Here is a 19,961-nt window from a genome sequence, read left to right as displayed (position 1 = left end):
GAGGAACCAGCTGTCTTTATTGGCTGAGGACAAGAAAAATATCCTTGGTAAGTGTGGGAGTTATCAGAGACAGCCTTGATGTCATATGAATCATCTTGGCTTTGGCTTGAAAAATTGAGTTTTTCATAGATGACAGCCATACAGCAGGCAGGGGGGGCCCAACATATGAAATGTGCAATTCTAGGTTTTTGATGTCTGACCAAGGCAGTTTATAAAAAAAAAAAAGAAAAAAAAAAGAAAATCAATTTTCTCCACCTCTGCTGAGATTATTAGATTTCAGCCACCCCCAGCCCACCCCCTCTCTCTTGTAAGTCCACCAATTTCATGGAAGTGCACCAATGAAATGTTGGATCATTTTAAGCTGTCTAGGTGCATTACAGTACACCTAACCAGCTACACTTGGCAGGTTAGAAGGCAGGCAGAAGTTAAATATGCTTCAAAATATACAAGAAAGGCTAAATTAATACCTTATGTACAGTATTCTACTACTTCCCTAATTCTATGTAGTCACACTGCACTATATAGCCTGCCTATTTGCATTTAGAAATTAATTCCTTTGCTACCGTTATCTGCAGAAAGGCTCAGCTAATCCTTTATTAAGCCTGGGCTTGTAATGAAAGCAGAGAGAAAGTCACAGAATCCCAAGCTGGCTAGGGCAGAATGAAGGATCCCCCCTCAAAAAAAAACTGATGATCAAATCTCTCTTGCTCATAAAACAACACATACAATTAAAAGTATTTTAGTGGACAAACAGGTAAAAGAACTGCATTGTTTTATTGCTGCTTTCAGCATACATCCAACACCCCTATGAATTTTAGCTACATGAAGCATTTACATTACAAGTCCTTTGTCGACAGAGTAGTTTAAAAATTAGGATTCACTTTCTTTACATATCTTTACAATTTGCACACGTTAATAAATATCAATACAATCATGTCAAACTTATAACACACCATCTAAAACAACAACCCAGAAAATCATGTAACTTCTTTTTTATATTCACAGCTCCTAAAGTCATAAATATAGCCTCTAGTATTTTCTACACTGTAAAACAGCAGCCATCTGGACTTTTACAGTTGGCCAAGAGGCTATTAGTCCACTAAGAATGTCCAACGAATAAATCAAACCAATATTCGTGTTGAATGCAGGTTGTGCAGTTCTTTAGGGTCCCATTTATGTGTTTATTTGGGGACCTGCTGTAAAAAAAATTTATTAAAAAAAGTACAAATCATGAGCTCCAGTGGAACACACAGATGTGAGTACTGGATACCTCCAAAAAAAAAAAAAAAAGGAAAAAAATAACTTAGTATAGAGAATGAAAATAAAAAGGCATCTTGTTCAAAGGTAAAGTATTAACACTGCAATATACAGTTGTGTAGTGTACTCTTTTCCCATCAGAAAGTCCTCTCATTAACAGTGACATCAGATCATTAACAACATCCCATTGTTAATACAGTCTTTCCCATGGATTCTTTTTAGTTGTATAACCTTGCTGCTGTTTAACAAAGCAGGAACTAAAATGTGAGCAAGCACTTGTAAACGTTAACCATCAGTGTGATATACAGTCAATGAAATCTCACGGAGAGGCCCATCATCATCAAGTCGTGTGAAATGATTAAAAGTTCGGATATAAGTCTTCTTCTATGTGCCTGCCGCCTTCATTCCTGACATGCAGTTGCTTATGAGTGCATGAGAGATACGCACAAGTGCAAGATAACGAGATTCTGGGCACTCTCCTGTGAATGCAAAACAAAACAAACAAAAAAGACAAGTTTTTCTGTTTAACGCAAACAATGATAATAAATACATAAAAACGTGAGTATATTTGATCGATTCTTAGTGGTGATTAACTCCGCAGGGGGAAGTAAAGAGAAAAAAGGAGCCTTCCATGGTATATTTGTGGTTTCTGAAGGATGCTGAAGTCAATTTGTCAGTGGGGGGGAGGAAAAAAAAAAAAAAAAAAAAAAAAAGGCAGCTTCAGCAGAGTAAGTCTGTACAGTCAGACTGACAAGACTGAGCCAGGAGACCTTGCTCCAACATTTAAAAACACACCTCTGCAGCAGTAACACTGAAAATGTGACATGTACTGCACATACTTACATTTTTTTTTTCTAACAATTCCTTTACATCAGCAGGACCGAACTGCATTCTTCCCTTTAAATAGTCAAGAATAAAGTCTTTAAACACTCTCCCAAACCCCCTCCACTCTTCAAGGTTAGGATGTTGAAGTTGTGAATATATATACTTGCCTCTCCACCCACAGACTGAGAGAGAGCAAGCATAACTGCAAAGTGATTAACATGTACTGCCTTCGGGCAGGGGATATGTAAACGCTGCAGACTGCTCCAACATCAGAGGCAATCATAGTGTACATGTTATGTTGGGAGGGTTCTTCACACATTCACTGCTCTAGGTGTGACAGTTTTCGGCAAATTGCCTGTGTCAAAGTTCAGCAGACATATTCATATCAAAAATGCCCACGAGAGACTGAGACATCTTACAACGACTCGAACCCTTTTCCCAAAACTTGACAAAATGATTTCCCTCCCATCAAGCCCAGTTGAGGTTGAAGCCTTTTGAGAGCATGACAGCCTCCAGGTCCTTGTCTTCCTCCTTCTCCCGAAGTCTCTGCTCCTCGAGGAGGGCAACCAAGGCATCGCGCTGCTCCACTACCTCCAACATCTCATTCAGGATCTGCTTCTCCTCAGCCAGTTCCTTCTCAGATTTCAGGTGGTCTGAAAGAAGCGCGTGCAAACGAGGAAACAAAGAAATTATACAGATATGAACATTAGGAGCCTGTTAGCCTGTTAGTTAATTAGCATTCAAGCGTTCACCTTCCACAGCCATCCGTTCCCTGAGTTCCTGCTGCAGTCGGCTCTGTCTGTCCTCCAGCTCTAACTCTCTGGCACTTTGGAACAGAATGAAAGAAGAGGAACGGGATAAGTTCGTGTCACTACAATGAACTACAGCTTTCAACAGCAACATTTTTCATCAGATTCTTCATTTATCTATGCAGGACTTAATGAAAACAAAAATGCACTAGCTGGTTCAAATGATGGTCTATTAATCTAAAAGCTTTTAATAAGCAATGATGAGATTATATTGGATGATTTAAGTGGTCCAAATGTAATAAAGTTGTTGTTCTATATTTTTATAATTTGATTGTTTTGTTTTTTTTTCCCCTTCAGTCACATATCGCAAGATGAAATATAAGTACCTTCATAAGGAGGCAAATAGTGTTAAACTCATAATAATTATAAAATGAGGAGGTAATAAAGCTTTTCTTCTCTAAAGTCTAGACAAGTTATAAATGCTAAATACTAAAATTATGACATAATATCACATTTAGGGTATTTAGCATAGGTAACCTATAATGTAATTCAGCCTGAGGCTGGGATGCATTTTGAACAATTGGCAACCTTTGAAAAGCAAAGCCAAAAAGTGGAGATGCCAAAAAATGCAGTTCCTCAAATGGCCACTTGAGACTGGCTCAAAGCCAAATCAAACCCCTTTAAAAACTCAATATAGCCAACTTTAGAGCAAAAGTAAACATTTTATAGCAATGTTTTTTGTTTGTTTGTTTCTTCAGGACAGTTTTGGTCTATATAACCAACTTCTCCATTCATGAAAACTGTACTGCTGTGTTTTTGGTTTCACCTCATCTTATTTGACTCATTAAACTGGACCTTCTGACCAGGTCTGTGGTGTTGGTGCCTTTTAATTATCTGCCAATTAATATTACTTGCTGTGCAGTTAACTGTACTAAAAGGTTTGTTCTCCAGCTTTGATGGCTGAAATAATAGTCTTATTGTATAAATGACTTTTTATATGTTTACATACTGTATGTGCAATGAACTCATACATATTTATGGCTGACTGATGATGCCTCGATATGTCCCAGTTATATTATCCACAGGCCATATCCACTTTACCAAGACTCACCCCTAAAATTAACCACTGAATTCACCTCAATCTCAGCTAACTGTTGGCATTTTCTAAAGATCTATACATCTTCTATCTGTACATTGTACCTAAAAATTCTGAAATTATCAGTCATGTTTATAAATGTATCTAAGTTAAATTAAAAAAAAAAAAAGAAAGAAAGAAATTGGCATATGAACAAGTGACACAACATCTAATAGCATCTAATCAGCTAACCAGTTTGCTTTGTTGTCACACTGGTAAAGCAATGTACTTACAATATCATGAGTTCTGACTCATAGCGGACTAGGGCATTTTTCTCCTGTACCAGCTTGAACCACTCCTGCATTAGTTTGGGATCGTCCTTCTTACCCATACCTGGAGGAAAGGAAGAAGCACGGAGTAGCAGTGAGATCCCTGATGGCTATGGCATGACACTCCTGTCACACATACAAGGACTGACACAGGCGATGCAATGACAGCCAAGCCAGGATGTCCTTGCTGACAGATGGTGAGGTGGAAGGATGGATTCAACACCAACGCGTTTTGCCATACTTAATGATGGCACTCAGAAAGTGACGTGGAGCTACGGGATTCAAATTTAGCATCTGTGCACATACAAACACACGCAATCCAGACACAAACACATACAGACAATATCTGTTGTTGCAAAGTTGAGAGAGAGTTTGTGTTACCCAGTTTGGCCTTTTTGACAGATGTAGCTATTCTCTGAGCAACTCCTATAGGGTTTTTTTTTTTTGCAAGCGTGGGTAATAATAAAAAATTCACAAGCCCACCAATCAATATCTAAGGCATTAGAGAGAAATAAATCCAAGGACCTATGGAAATTCTTCATCCTCCCCCTGCCCACATATTGACCCACCAGCAGAAATTAAATCCTTTACATCCCATTCAATGCTCAGCGATTTTAAGGGTACGAAATAAGTATGAATTATTCTGCTGTCTTTACATATTCAATTACATACTAAAGTGTTATAGGATGACTTATCACTGAGACCAATAGAGAAGTTCACACTCCTCTATTAACTCTGCCATAGGGACAAGCATATTTAGTGATGCTGGCATCATGCATTGCAGAGCAGCTGCACACTTCTCCTGTAGCCCCATTTAGCTATGCAGAGAAGACCAGTCTATGGGGCATGCTCAGTAAAGGTCTGCTGTCGGGGCGATGCACCCTTTCACTTATCTGACTGCAGCAGGTGGAGCCAAGCGGTCTCAATGAAACATCACAAGGCGAACCTAGACGCAGCGTGACATACTTAGCTGGGGAAGAGGAGGGACTTGCAAAGCGAAAAGAAAAAACATTGTACACACATAAACAGCATGGATGTGGTCTCGGGGACTGGCTGTTGCTAATTGACAGACAAGGGACAGAGGGGGCAGAGCTGGAGAGAGAGCTGCACACACTTAAGAGTAACAGAACATGAGAAAAAAAAATTAAAAATTGCAAAACCAGACCTGATTTACCAAACCTATTGTACAATGGGAGCTTTTCCCCCCTGAGCTACTTCTGTCTGTTCCACTGCCACCACCCTTCAGCCAAGGCTCCCATCACAAAAGAAATGGTGGCAAAAACAACAATAAAAGAAAAAACAAAAACAAACAAAAGCAGATCACACACACACACAAAAAACAAAAAAAAAACACAAAGGCAGGTTTCTTCAAATGGACTGAAAGCTCCACTGACTGGTGTTAAAATACAAAAACACTTGTGTAAGACTTGAATATTATAACAAATCATCACAACATGCGGGTTTCTCGTTGACGAGCTAGCCGGGTCTCAGCTGTTCATTGCTCAGTTTTATCATTTCATGATTGCATGACACTGTAAACATTTATTCAAACGTTAAGTAGCAGAATTCTTCAAAACAACCGCAAAAATGCACTTAATGGATTTCAGCCAGAAATCCAAACAAAACACATGCTACTGATTAAAGACACACCATGGCTGAGTAGTTTCCCCTTTATGTGACTACAGTAGTACTTAAGAGACATTTCAGGCCATTACTCCTCATGTTGAAATGGCCTTAAATATTGCATGTTTCTACCATAGAATAAGCTGCAAACATTATACAAGGAGGAAATAATCCATTATTGCTAGTAAAGAGGTATGCTATAAGCTAAAGCTTGACTTTAAATGATTTACACTGTCAAATACCTGTTGAGGACTCAAGCATCCATTAGTCGGAGCGCAGATGCTAATATATTACAATGTTTTGGGAAGCTATCCGGAATTCTATACCACAATATTTCCAACAAAGATTTTTTTTTTCCCAACATTATCTATCAGTATGGAAATTTCCTTTTTACTTCAGTTGGATTTTAGAGAAACCTACTGAGCCTAATGTCACACAAACAGTTAGAAAAAAGTAGGAGGAGAATGGGGAGGGGAGCAACGGTGTAGCCCAGTTCTGGAGATCCTTACACTTGCCAAGGTAACCTGCCACAACTGTCAGCAGATGCAGCGAGGTTATGTTACCTTCAGGGGAACAGCAGGGGCAGAAGGAGAGTGGTCTTCGGCGAGGCATCCCCACAAAGGGCTCAACTTCCACAAGACAGAGGGGAAAGAGCGTGAGGGAGTGACGCAGGTGGGCACATTAGGGGGCAGGTAAGAAATTGTAAGAATGGAGGAAATAATGTGGGAGAAAGAGAACAGACATCACATGGGGGAAATAGGGTAGAGGACAAAGAGGGGTGCAGGAGGAAGGGGAGGAAGGGCAAAGTGAGGAAGAAAATATCAGAGAGAAAAATCAACAGGGGACGGGAGCACTGAGATAGGGAGCAGACAAATCACCTAGAGAGAGGAGGCGGGAAGAGATCAGCTATGTGGTGTGAGAAATGAAAATATGGGATAAAAACAAGAACAGAAAACAAGGAGGGAAAAAAATCTAGAGCACAGAAAGGGAAGATAGTCCTGTTTGATATTACAACTGTAGTTCTTCAGTTGATTTTTAATTAGGCAAAAGAACCTTATGCCAATTATAAAATATCTATCCACTACATACATAGCCAGTGGTTATCATAGTATATAAAATGATTTATTCCTATTATCAAACCCATTACTGGTCCTTAATCTATCTCCCTCAGACAGATACTTGCGTCTTCTTTAACGTGCTTCTACCGGTGGGTTTAGACCACCTGGTGGAATTTCTTGGCGGTGTGCTGACTTCTGAGGTGCAGCTTCTTTTTAATTCTAAATTAGTATTCTCTTTTTCTTTCCCCCCTCTTATTTGCATTCATAAAAAAAAAGATCTTCTCAAAACATAAAACTACAGATAGTGGAGGCTATACTTTAATAAATGCCTAAAATATAGACTAGAAAATATGTGTAATGCAAAGCACATTTCACTTGTAACTTAAGATGGAGAAAAGGGGGAGTTGGGGAGAATATAGAGCAGATCTTTTACAGTAGCACACATGCATGGGCTTGTACATGATATAAACAGGAGAATGGCACAGTATTTTCAGGTTGGAAGGTGAAGAGGCTGTAGAGAGTGAAATGCTGGATAGTTACTACAAAGGACTATCACAGAGAAGACCCCCAAAAAACTGCAGCGCAGAGAGACTGGAGACCTAATAAAATGTTTATGGCTTCCCCAAATCATGCAAATGTCATTATGAAATGCGTCACTTGCTCAATAAATCCACACTGAATCTCGTAATTATTAAAGTTAATGATTGCATTTCTAAGTAAATCTAATAAAAGCAGTAGAAAGTACAACGGGGAAAAAAAAAAACTGCCCGGCTTTAATATTTTTGTTGTTGTTGTTGTTTTCCCTGCAGGGCTCATCTGCTACCACAAACCCTATAACCCAGTATTCAGTTAAAGTGCTACAGTTCTTCATCACCCCACCAAACACAAGAAGTAGGACAGAGAGGACTAATGGAAAATTGTCAGGAAGCTAGGAGCATTTTCTATGATACATCCAGACCGCAACACAAACCAAACCCAAAACTGTTCTTACACTTTGAATTAACTCAAAAACAACAACAAAAAACTCCAGGCTAGATCTGAACTGGTGAAACGCCATGCCCCTGTTAGACTTCCAGTTAATCAATTACAGGAGAAAAGCTTGGATGCTTGTATATTCACCTTTATATAAAAAAACAAAACAAAAAACTTCACAATCTTCCTTTGGATGAGTGGCGACAACCAGCAACACAAAACCACAGAGACGCACAGGCCCTGCTTAAGGAAATGTTCATTTTTCTCCTTCCTGCTGAAAATTATATTTAAACTAAATAACTGAAAGTCAAACACATGTTTATAACAAAACTCCACTGAATTCACAGCAGATGTGAGGCCATAAAGATGCACTCTTCTCATATTCAAGTCTAAAAAATAACAGTGGACGTGACACGATGTTTGGCCCATACACAGGACACAGTAGCTATTTAGCAACCACAGTTTACACACAGCAGCTAAAGGTTTAAAGGTTGCAGCACTGCCCATTAGCAAATGAACACACACATACACACACACACACTCACTCACTCGGGGAGTTATGCAACTGAGCAGGTATGAGAAAGTCAGGGGATTGCTGGGACTACAATACAGCACTACAGCAGGACAGAGCTCTGAGGCAAAGCTAAGAGGCCAGGGGTTTAGTACAAGTCAGTACAAGGCAGGTTATATAACACTTTCACATGTGTGATTGTGTGTATGGCTGGCTGTATGCAGGATTGGATGCAGAGTCTGACCTTTGTGAATCTACAAGACAATCATACTCTAGCTTCAATGTGCAAGTTCAAAACATGACTAGATACAATGAGGTAAAAATGTCAGATGTGGTTCTGGCTGAATTTATTTGAACCAAATCATAAATCACAACATCTCTGTAAACTTTAAATATAATGTGAGGGTTAACAATACGGCACAGCGGAGGGTTTTTTGTAGTTATTTCTTTGAAAGACAAGGCTGGTGTTTTTTCTTATTGTTGAAATTTGGAAAACATTAATTAAAAGATTGATGCAAACGCTCTTTTAGTCCCTTTATATGCTTTGCCTGTGGCATTATTCCCAACATGTATCCTGTCCAACTAAAGATGTAAAAGAAGTAGAATCAGCGCATTGGTGGTTTTGGTCTCTTCATGGGACAGATTACATAACATTGCCAGCCTTTAAGCAGAAATCACAACTCGCTACTTGCCATGATTTCGTTTGATAAACAATATAATATTCTATCTGGTAAGTGAAATGTTTTAATGAATATGCAACAGAGGACCAGAACTCTAATGTTCTGGTGGAACCCACAGCTCATTTACAGTGTTTCTTTGAAAGCACAAACGTATATTGCTGCTCTAATATCACTCTTTGCAGTACGGCGCTGCTTGCTCGACTGCAGCAAACAGTCTACAAGCAGCAGAGTGACAAATAAAAGTTACTTATTAATTCATTCATTCATCATTCATAAGTTTATAGAGATCAAAGACAATCTTAAGAGGACAGCATGAGGCCAAGTGTCTGATCTCGGTTTGATGTAAAGAGTGTCTGAACTACAAACCCAGTAAAGGAGAAAGCGAGGGGGAATGGGGGAGGGAGGGTAACGGAGCAGAGTATTGCAGTGGCTAAAAATCAACCAGCCAGGCAGCCAATCGAGGTAGATATGAGGGGGGACAAAGCTCAAGTAGTAAAACAGGGGGGAGGAAGGACAGATTGGGTTAGCCATCAGGTTAGTTTTAAAGCGACAGATTTGAAATACATACCGCCCAGATGCAAGTCCAGGATTTCACTGTAATTAGAATCTCCCCAATAGTCTACAATGACAGGGATATATTAGAGATAGGAGTTACTTCACACGGCCCCAAACTGGGCACACAAACACACGCACGCACGCACACACAGATCTCCAACAAAAGCAAGTCATGCATGTTCTTTCAAACATACAGACACACACAGAGTCCATCAGTACTCACCACAGTTCATAATGCAGTCATCTTGTGCAATACGACAGAATATTTCCCATAATAATAATAATAAAAGACTGCTGCATAGATTTGCTGTATTGCTGTTTACTGGGCCAGTCCGCAGCGTTGCTCTGTTGTGTGTGCGCGGACATGGTGAGGAAATTGCTCTGTTTTTGTGTGTATTTGATTTGAGCAGAAAGGAAGAACCAGCCCTCCTATTATGCGCAATTCAATCTATGTGCGTTGAGATCTTTGAGTGCAACAGATCAGCTGGAAGCAGCGCTGGATTGCTGTTATGCATTTCCAGCGCTGCAATAAAAGAAAGACAAGACGTCTTAACAGACAAGAGCTCAGTAAATATCTGCATCAAGTCACTCAACCACAGCACATATTTTCAGAAATGATTCCAATAAAGAAGTTGTCAGTTGACCAATCTGAATTTGATTTTTTTTTTTTTTTTTTTTTTTTAACATTCTGATTGCATTTAGAAAATCAAACGTGATCTGAGTATTGATTGGAGAAGTAGTGAAGGAGACAAGAACGCATCCAGAATGAGCACACACAAATCTATGTCGGGGACACACATTCTCCTGTTTGCATGCAGCCTGGACTGACGATGACAGACATTATGAGTGAACAGATATCAACATGTTCGGAGATGGAGAACTGTTGCAGTGTGTCACCACAGATGGACCCTACATAACAGTGTCACATGTGATTAATTAAAGGAAAAAAAAAAAAAAAAAAAAGAAGAAGAAAACTACAGTAAAATCTAATACCTGATCTTCTTTTGTGCTGTTTGGGTAATGTACAAGTACCTTTATACAATCCTTTAAGAGAGTAGAGTATTACACAAGTTAAAACATACTCAAACATTAGATTGGATAAACGGCGGACGGGAAAAGTAAAACAGACATTTGGTTGGTGAGAAAATTGACAAATTTAAATAAATGCTCAGTGCATCTAAATGCATGCATTTGCATTATTAAAGTTTTCATTTGATTCCATTTTCCATGAAGTACATTAGGCTGGAATATACAGTAGCAGTCAAAAGTTTGGACACACCTTCTCATTCAGTGGTTTTTCATTGTTTAAAAAGTGTCTGCATTATAGATCAATACTAAAGTCATCAAAACTATTAAGAAATACATATGGAATGATTTAGTAAACAAAAAAGGCTTAAACAAACCAGAATAGGTTTTATATTTTAGATTCTTCAAAGTAGGCACCTCTTGCTTAGATGACAGCTTTGCACATCTTGGCATTTTCTCAGTCACCTGGAATGGCTTTCAGTTTACAGCTGTGTCTTGTCAAGAGTTACTTTCTTGAATTTCTTGCCTTCTTAATGTGTTTGAGACCATCAGTTGTGTTGTGAAGAGGTAGCGTTGGTATACGGTGAATGGCTCTATTTGAGCAATGTTCTAATCCATCTTACGGCAAGAACTACTCAACTAAGTAAAGAAAAACGACAGTCCATCATTACTTTAAGAAATAAACGTCAGTCAATCCGGAAAATTTCTAGAACTTTAAAAGTATCCTCAAGTGCGGTCGCAAAGACCATCAAACCTTATGATGAAACTGGCTCTCATCAGGATCGGCCCAGGAAACGAAGACCAAGAGCTCCCTCTGTTGCACAGGATAAGTTCATCAGAGTTACCAGCCTCAAAAACTGCAAGTTAACAGCACCCCAGAGAAGAGCCCACCTAAATGCTTCAGAGTTCAAGTAGCACACACATCTCAACATCAACTGTTCAGAGAAGACTGCGTGAATCTGGACTTTATGGTCAAATTGCTACAAAGAAGCCATTTCTAAGGAAGAACAAAAGGAAGAGAATGGCTTGGGCCAATGTGAGATTTTTGGTTCCAAAACGCCATGTCTTTGTAAGATGCAGAAAAGCTGACCAGATGGTTCCTACATGTGTAGTTCCTACCGTGAACTATGGAGGAGGAAGTGTCCTGGTGACACGGTTGGCAATTCATTCAACTTGAAGGCACACTTAACCAGCATGGCTGCCACAGCATTTTGCAGCAACATGGTTTGTTTTTCAACAGGACAATAACCCCAAACACACCTCCAGGCTATGTAAGGGCTATCTGACCAAGGAAGGGGGTGATGGAGGGTTGGTCAGATGACCCGGCCTCCACAATGACCTGATCTAAACCCAAGTGAGATGGTCTGGGATGAGTTGGACTGCAGACTGAAGGTAAAGCAGCCAACAAGTGCTCAGCACCTCTGGGAACTCCTTCAGGACTGTTGGAAAACCATTTCAGGTGATGACCTCATGAAGCTGATTGAGAGAATGCCAAGAGTGAGCAAAGCTGTAATCAAAGCAAAAGGTGCCTACTTTGAAGACTCTCAAATATCTAAGACATGTTTTGGTTTGTTTAACACTTTTAAGTTTACTACATGATTCCTTACTATGTGTTCCTCTGGATGACTTCAGTATTAATTTACAATGTAGGAAAAAAAAAAATTAAACATTGAATGAGAATGTGTCCAAACTTTCGACTGGTACTGTATCTTCATCGTTGCAAAGACGACCTCGGAACTTTATACTCGTGCAAATCTACATCATGTACGTATTATATTATTACTACTGAGCACAATTTATGGCTGCACGCTTATAAAAAAAAAAAAAATGCTCGATATAAACTGAACTGCTCTCAAAGAAATAATTTATTTCTCATTTCGGAAATATATTGTCTGTGATAGTCCCTTGTCAGAAACAATTTCAGCTTATTACTTTGGAGAACCAAATGTGTTTTTCTTGCATACAGATCTACATGCTGAATTATGCTTCAGCACAAGTGAATAAATGGTAAATGCAGACAGTGATTTCAGTACAATCAAATGAACACAAAGGGACAGCTTTTCTGAATTACATAATCCTGATCATGGTTGTTAATATTGTTCCCCTCAGGAGCTCTAGAAAACGCTGAACTCATCTCATATAACGGGAAGACATGGCCTCACAGCACCGGAACTGTCGAGCAGCTTTCACGATCAAGATTTTATGTCAAATTTATAGCAAATTACTTGTAAAATATTAATAAGTGAGGTGTCTAATATGCGATATTAAAAATGCACTAAGCCACATAGGAAGCGAAACTGAATTACAAATGGATAAAAAAAAAAAAAAAAAAAAAAAAAAAAAAATATATATATATATATATATATATATATATATATATATATATATATATATATATATATATATATATATATATATATATATATATATATATATATATGATTTACAAGTTGTTACCTGCTTCTCCTCTCAAAGCTTTCTCCACAGCTACACCCCTCTCTTCCAGCTGCCTCTGCTTCTCCTCCACCTGCTCCAACTGCCTCTGAATGATCTGAACAGACAAGCAGTCACACATTATTAATGGAATTGGTACGCAGAGGCACATCTGCATCATAAACGCACAGGTGCACAGAGTGATAATTAACTACCAGTAATTACACTCAAGTTTCCCAAAACCTGCAAAAGGGAAGAGTCCATTGATGCAACTGTTTGCTCTGATTAAATATAAATGTCAGAAGTGCTGATGATTACTATATTGATGCCTCCAACTAAAGAAGACATTTGTGTTTAACACATTGTTAAAAGTAACAAGAAAATGCATAGATTCCAGTCACTGTCTTCTCTAGAGCTGAGTCAGTGAAATGTGAGCCTGACTACAGAATTACATAATTCAGAATGGATATCCTACCTAAACAAAGGATGCATCTGGCTACAGATCAAAATATTAGAGTCACATTAGAGTGACCACATGGCATAAAGCATCAAGAGGACTTTTTAAAATCAGAGGAAGAATGCAGAATCTTAAATTTTCAAATGATGTGTTAAAAGCAGTCTTTTATTTATTTTTTTTTTATTTAAGAGAATATTACCTGGGCTCTGTGGAGTCTCTTGAGTTCCTCCTGCTTAGCCTGTCGTCGTGCAGCTTTTTGGACTCTACGTGTCAGCTTGGCATTGAGCTCTTCCTCTGTGTAGGTTTTCTGGGTGGAATAACAAAAACATGAATCAGAGAAGTCTCATCCACATGGTCCTAATGTATGAAGGTGGCTCCACAGGGTGCTGAGGAGGGAAACTGACTGGATCTTCTAGAAGGATGCACAATAGCACAATGAAAACTAGCTGAGGCTAATTAACACTTCATCACTCATCTACAGGTTTCTCAGGGGCTAGAAACTGGAAGATATGCTTGCAAAAAACACAATGTGAAACACTTCATATAAACTTACAGTAACTGCAAGGTCTGTTATAATCTTTCACAATATAATATGTTCCACAATAGGCAATAATTATATAAAGGAGAAGAAAAAAAAATGGTTTCCCCTTTAACATGGATGGACAAAAAAAGCTGGCGCAAATCAGCAGAAAGAGAAAACAGTACTGAGGAAAAACATGTCAAAAGTTATTCCAGCAGCCAGACTGGAGTAAATACAGTGCCACAGTGACAGATTAATATCATACCAATCACAGAGGAACAGCCTGGGGTGTCAAGAGATGCAGAGGTATCATGGTGACCAGAAAAGTGAGCACTATTGGAAAAGTCTTGTTTTAATAGAGCGGATATTCAGCAGTCAGCGAGTGAGTGAGTGAGCGAGCGAGCTGTGCGGTCCGACTGTCCCATGCATCCAGACAGAACGATTATTAGCTTTAGGCCAGCTCTACACAGGGTGTTATGAAAGTAAACTGGCACATGTGCAGGAAGAGGAGGCGGGGGGGGTGGGGGTTATCAGTGGGAATGTATGTAATACTACCTTTGTGGCATACGATCTCTTGAACGCCAGTGCGTGAGGGACATAAACAGACTTGGGGGAGACGAAACATAAAAGGGAGGAAACAAATATGATACAGATGATATGATTAAATGGGTTAATGATTATGTTAAATTAAATTAAAATAAAACGCATAAAAACAGTGAGGGATGGTCTAGTTGGTACAATCAAAACAGGCAATGTTAATATCATAAAATAAAAAATTAAAAAAAGACAAGGTGCAATGAAATTAACTATAAATATGTGACTCTAAAACAAGAAACTAAAGAGTAAATCATTTTACGACGAGGTGTCATATCTAATACACAACTATGATGTTTATATGCATTACCAATACTCACAGATCTGAAAAAACAGTTACTAATGACTAGTCTATGGATTTCCCATGGGCTCTCACTAAATTTCACACAGCCTAAGAGGCATGACAGCTTTAAACTCCTGTTGCTATAGCTGTATGAAGTGAGAAGTCAGATCAATAATCATGGATAAGAAAAAAAACATTAATCATACACCAATCAGCCATAACATCAAAATTACAGACCGGTGAAGTGGACAACACTTTCCACCCTGCTAAAAAGCAATGCTCTGCTGGGAAACATTGGATCCTGGCATTCATGTAGATGTTACAGGCTTTAATATCGTGGATGATCTGTGTGCATGTCTCCAAAATATACACCAACAAGGCAAAATAGGAGCACGTCTGAGCTTCATGCCTCTGGCCCTGAGTACAAATGTATCTACTATATTTAAACCACCGGAAACACACACAGAGACTGGGCAGCAGCAGTGAATATAATGTTGAATTTCAGCCATAAATACAATTGGATTCAAATAAAAGAGCTCATTTGATAAAATTTAGGGTTTTGTGACAAATGCGTGCACAGTTCTAACATTATTTATTCATCCAGCACACTGAATAAATCCTCCTTTTGAAGAATTCACTTGCCCAGACCTGGAAAAATATGGTTTTATCATGATTCCAATATTTTCTTATTCCAATACCTCTTTAAAAAGAGATGAAATAACATAAAAGATTTATGTAAGGTTAGCTTGCGAAGCTACCGGCAAGTTATATGAACTCACTTCAAGTAAAAGACTGGTAATACTAAATGGTATTATTCACAAATATTAAATTTTCTGAAATCCAAAATTATTTAACCCCTGCTGCACAATACCTCCTCGTCGTCTTTGTCCAATTCTCGCTTAACCTCCTTCTCCTGTCCCCTTTTTTTATGCCTCTCTTTCACACCCTTTTTTTCCTTCAACTCCCTCCTTCTTTCCTTTTCCAGTTTCTCCTCCTTTATTGCCTCCTTCTGCAAGCCTGATACTAGGTCAAAGATGTCCATGTGCCTCTGGGAGTGGAAGAGATTATATTAAAATAAACATTTTTTAAAAAGTATTTTCGAAAGGAAGTAAAACAGAAACCGGTACGCTGGATGTAATGATGATATGTATGGCCTCACAAAGCAAGACTGGGCATTTTTAATTCACTATTGTTACAGTTTAAATAGTTTAGTTTGCACTTTACATCTGATCTGATGAACTGGTAGTCCATGTGAGTAAAAGGTGAGGAGGGTCTATGACCCAGATCATCCACAAAAATTACTTTTTAATAAAAAGGCCGCACTATCAGTTGTTTTTCAAAATAAAATATCCCATCAAAAAGGAGCTCGACCAACTCAGATTTGGCTTGGTAAGGCTATACGTGCATTAACACTTAATGACAAAGATGTGACAGCTGTATTTGCATATATTGTTACTCACATCTGCCTTTGACTTCTGGGAGGATCTCTCCAGAACATCGTCGCAGGACAGGTCAGAATCTTCAGAGAAACTCAGGTTTCTCCGTGATTTCAAGTCTGCATCAAACAACAAGTGAAGACAATAATCAGCCTTTTCTTTTCCTGAAAAATGAAACCTCCATCACCACAACAAGAAACAAGCTTTGGAGGACCTCTCTTACCTGAAGATCTTCCGAGAGGTGATGTTTTTTTCTTCCCAGAGTCCTGAGTAGTGGAGCTGGACGATGGTGTACTCGGACATGATTTATCGTCCTTCTTCTTTTTGTCCTTCTTGTACCCTGAGAAGACGGCCTTCCACAGTGACTTGTGTTTGGGAGGCGTCTCGTCTGCACCGGAGAGCCTGCTGCTTTCATTCTTGGCTTTTTTCTCCTTCTTATTTTTGCGCGGTGAGAAGAGGGAGCTTCGTTTCTTACTTTTACTTGTAGACGAGCCATCTGACGAAGCCACTGAGCTGTCCAGACTCTTGTTGCTGCTAAAGAAACGCTCTGATAGAGCCTCTGACTTCTTTGACTCCAAAGCTTTCACAGCTGATATCTTTGGGGATCCAGCTGACTTTTTACTTTTTCCAACAGCGTCTGGTGTTACATTCCAGGCCACTTTAGGTGAGGCACCCTTTTCTGCATCAGACTCTTTCATTTTGCTTAATTGCTTGGCCATAGCTTCTTTTAGAGCTGGGCTCTTCACAGATTTTTCTCTGGCCCTTATTCTCTCCTCAGCAATCTCTCTGGCCTCTGGAGAGAATTGAGTTGCCCTCTGGGTCTTAGAGACTGGGTTGACTGGGATATTGGGTTTACCATTTTCCATTGCTAGTGCCAAATGCATGGGAGGTTTTTCCCTACTGGGCTTGCTAGTGGGTGGAGTATAATACCTGTTCATGCTTGAGTCTGGTGTCCGGTCATCGTAGGTCTCCTCCACATCATCAGCAAAGGGAATCTCCTCCACAGTCTCCACAAATGACTTCCTCACCTCCTCCGGCCGTGGCTTCTCCCTCTTTTTCTCCCTCATGACAACCACTGGGGTTGTTTCTGGAGTTGCCTGAGGTGAGGAGACTTTCCTGGGTGCTGGTTTGGGCACAGACACAGGGCTCAGCTGGGTCCTGGGTGCAGGAACAGGGGTAGTGGTTTTTGCTGGCTCTTTGGCATGCTCAAATGGAAGTTTTTCAGTTCCATTGGTCCAGGACACCTGGTGTCGCTGCTGCCTGAGCACGGCCGGAGACTGATTAGCAGGCACGGGTGGTGGTGGACTAGAGGGCGGCGTCAACATAGCAGAGTCAGATGTGTTATAGCTGTCACTGTTTACAGTCTGGCTTGTGGCCACACTTCCATTCAAGCCCAAGCCGGAGCTGCTGCTGATGTCCCTTTTATCAGAACCATCACTCTTGGGCTCTACAGGAGCAATAGGAGTAATGACCTGACCCTCAAGAGTGATATTGAGTCTGCGAATGACAGACCGGCCAGTAAAGGCAGGCTTCTGTTCCTCTGACACATCTGGAGTCTGAATCTTAGCGAGGGTGGAATCCTGTGTTGGAGTCTTAATAACGCTCCTCTCTAAGATTTTACTACTGCGGTCCAAAGGAGACAGGCCAAGGCTCTTTCTTATCTCAGCACTCTTCAACCAAAATTCCTCAATAATATCTGTCTTTTAGATGGCGTTTCCTCTGATGAGGAATTTGCTGACTCTAGCGTGGCCTTGTCGGTTTTGGGCACAGGCGTTGACGTGACTGCAGGGACAGGCTGAGTTCTGACAGGAGAATCAGAAGTGAGGGGTGATGAGGGTTCATGGCAGGGCAAAGGCTGGGCACAGATTGGGGAGAGGGGGTTTCCTGTAAGAGGGCAAATGGAGCGGTGAGGAAAGATGGGAGCTTTAGGTCCTTGAGTTTCAGGTAGGGGTGTGGGTTGGGAGCAAATCGGTGAGATCACTGGTGACTTGAGAGGTGACTCACTGGGTGGCTTTACTGGAGAGGCAACAGGTGGTTGGGTGGGTGAGACAGGGGGAGGTGAAGTAGTAGTTGGGGTCTTGACTGGAGCAGCAGTAGCATTAGTAAAAGAGGGAGCGGGAGAGAGATCCTGGAAAGGAGCAGGTGAAGGGCACAGTGGGCTCCTGGAAGCTGGAGACAGAATCACATTTTCTTGCTTTGTTTCCTCTGGGATGAACAAATCAGGAAAAAAGCGGACCCCAGGAGATTTTACTGGACTTATCTACAAAAAAAACAGAGGAGTTTAGGATTTAGTTAAAAGCTATCAACTGCTTTCAACTTGAGAAGCATGGAACTATCTCACCTGTGTTTCAGGCTCTGGGGATGGTTTAAGCAGGGAAAGAACAAAGTCTTCCTTTTGCAGGCTGACGCCGGATGGTTCTGAATTCACAAAAAGACAAAAAAATGGCACCGCCTTTTATTTATGTAAAACACATCTATATGATCAATTCAGAGGAATGGTTTGTGACACGTACCAGTACTGGAGGCTGTTGCCAAGCTTTCTGATTTCTTGTCTTCCTCGGGAAGTGCTTCACCGTGCTCGGAGCGGTGCAAACGAGCCTCAGCTTCTGCATCCGAAGGGATGTCATCTGGAATTTCAATATAACATCAAATATTTCATTATTACACAGCTTTGTAACTTTAATTATCTGAGTCATTTCAGTTTGATGAAGAGAGTTCTTTGTAAACAAAAATGCTATTTTCCACATGTTAAACACTTGATGGATTCATTATTATTTGTAATATTCTGAGTGTTTACCCTGATCCATCTCTGTGCCAGGCTCCACATCTGGACTGTCTGCTTCTGCTTCAAGTACTTCATCTTCACAAGGCTCTGACATGGAAAAAAAAATGGAAAGAAATTAGTTGTCAGGCTATTATTATTGTGCCTTTAGACAATAACTGTGAGAGAACTTTTTCCTGCACCCTTATAATGCAAGCTCGAACAAATCTTTTCTCAGAAATTCTGACAGTAAGGTGAAAAGCTATCAAGGCCAATTTTGAAAAGCTGAGTACAAAAATTAAAGGTTGAAAAAGGTGACTAGACTTTAAAATCAAAATCCTTTTTACTTCAAACAGCGTTACAAAAGAACTTGGGCAAAAATACAAATCATACAGTTTAAGTCTGTCAGTGTGAGCAAAGGACTGGCACTAGTAGCAGTAGCATTAGTAAGTAAAAAAAAGATACATGCAGCATCTTTAAATTAGCAAGTGGAAAACATGTGATCCAAGCATAAGCACAAACTGGTTAAACCACGGCTAGAAACCAAAAATGGGGGATATGGAAACAATTTTCCTGAAATGGAATAAACTGAAACAGTTTATTCATGCAGTTATATATATCAACTTTAAACAACAGATTGGCTAAGTACACTAAATAGGCCACTGTTCATGTGAGTGCACAGGCTCACAGGCTACTAAAAGAACAGTCTAATGGGTCCGATCTCTGCTGGAGGTCTTTACTGAGCTTGTAACCCTGAACTCAAGGCCGGTACAAGGGCTTCAAATAGAAGTGTAGGACTCTCATTCAATTCATTCAA

The 19,961-nt window shown here is 39.9% G+C and overlaps 1 protein-coding gene across 1 annotated transcript in view; it reads right to left on the bottom strand.

Moving 5' to 3' along the window:
* Window positions 1-735: 735 nt before the first annotated feature.
* Window positions 736-19,961, bottom strand: part of LOC115782303 (protein-methionine sulfoxide oxidase mical3a-like) — a 79,634-nt gene continuing 60,408 nt past the window's right edge. The window contains 15 exon segments of the mRNA XM_030732411.1: window positions 736-2,735; window positions 2,835-2,908; window positions 4,200-4,299; window positions 9,648-9,698; window positions 10,628-10,678; window positions 13,118-13,211; window positions 13,750-13,857; window positions 14,626-14,676; window positions 15,819-15,995; window positions 16,408-16,502; window positions 16,607-18,082; window positions 18,085-18,643; window positions 18,725-18,801; window positions 18,897-19,010; window positions 19,181-19,255. Coding sequence (XP_030588271.1) covers window positions 2,551-2,735; window positions 2,835-2,908; window positions 4,200-4,299; window positions 9,648-9,698; window positions 10,628-10,678; window positions 13,118-13,211; window positions 13,750-13,857; window positions 14,626-14,676; window positions 15,819-15,995; window positions 16,408-16,502; window positions 16,607-18,082; window positions 18,085-18,643; window positions 18,725-18,801; window positions 18,897-19,010; window positions 19,181-19,255 — 3,287 coding nt within the window. The 3' untranslated portion in view covers window positions 736-2,550.

This window comes from Archocentrus centrarchus, chromosome 6 (assembly GCF_007364275.1).
Source record: "Archocentrus centrarchus isolate MPI-CPG fArcCen1 chromosome 6, fArcCen1, whole genome shotgun sequence".
In the NCBI taxonomy this organism is placed as follows: Eukaryota; Metazoa; Chordata; class Actinopteri; order Cichliformes; family Cichlidae; genus Archocentrus; species Archocentrus centrarchus.
Note: the sequence above shows the minus strand (reverse complement) of the source record. Positions and strands in the feature narration are given on the sequence as shown.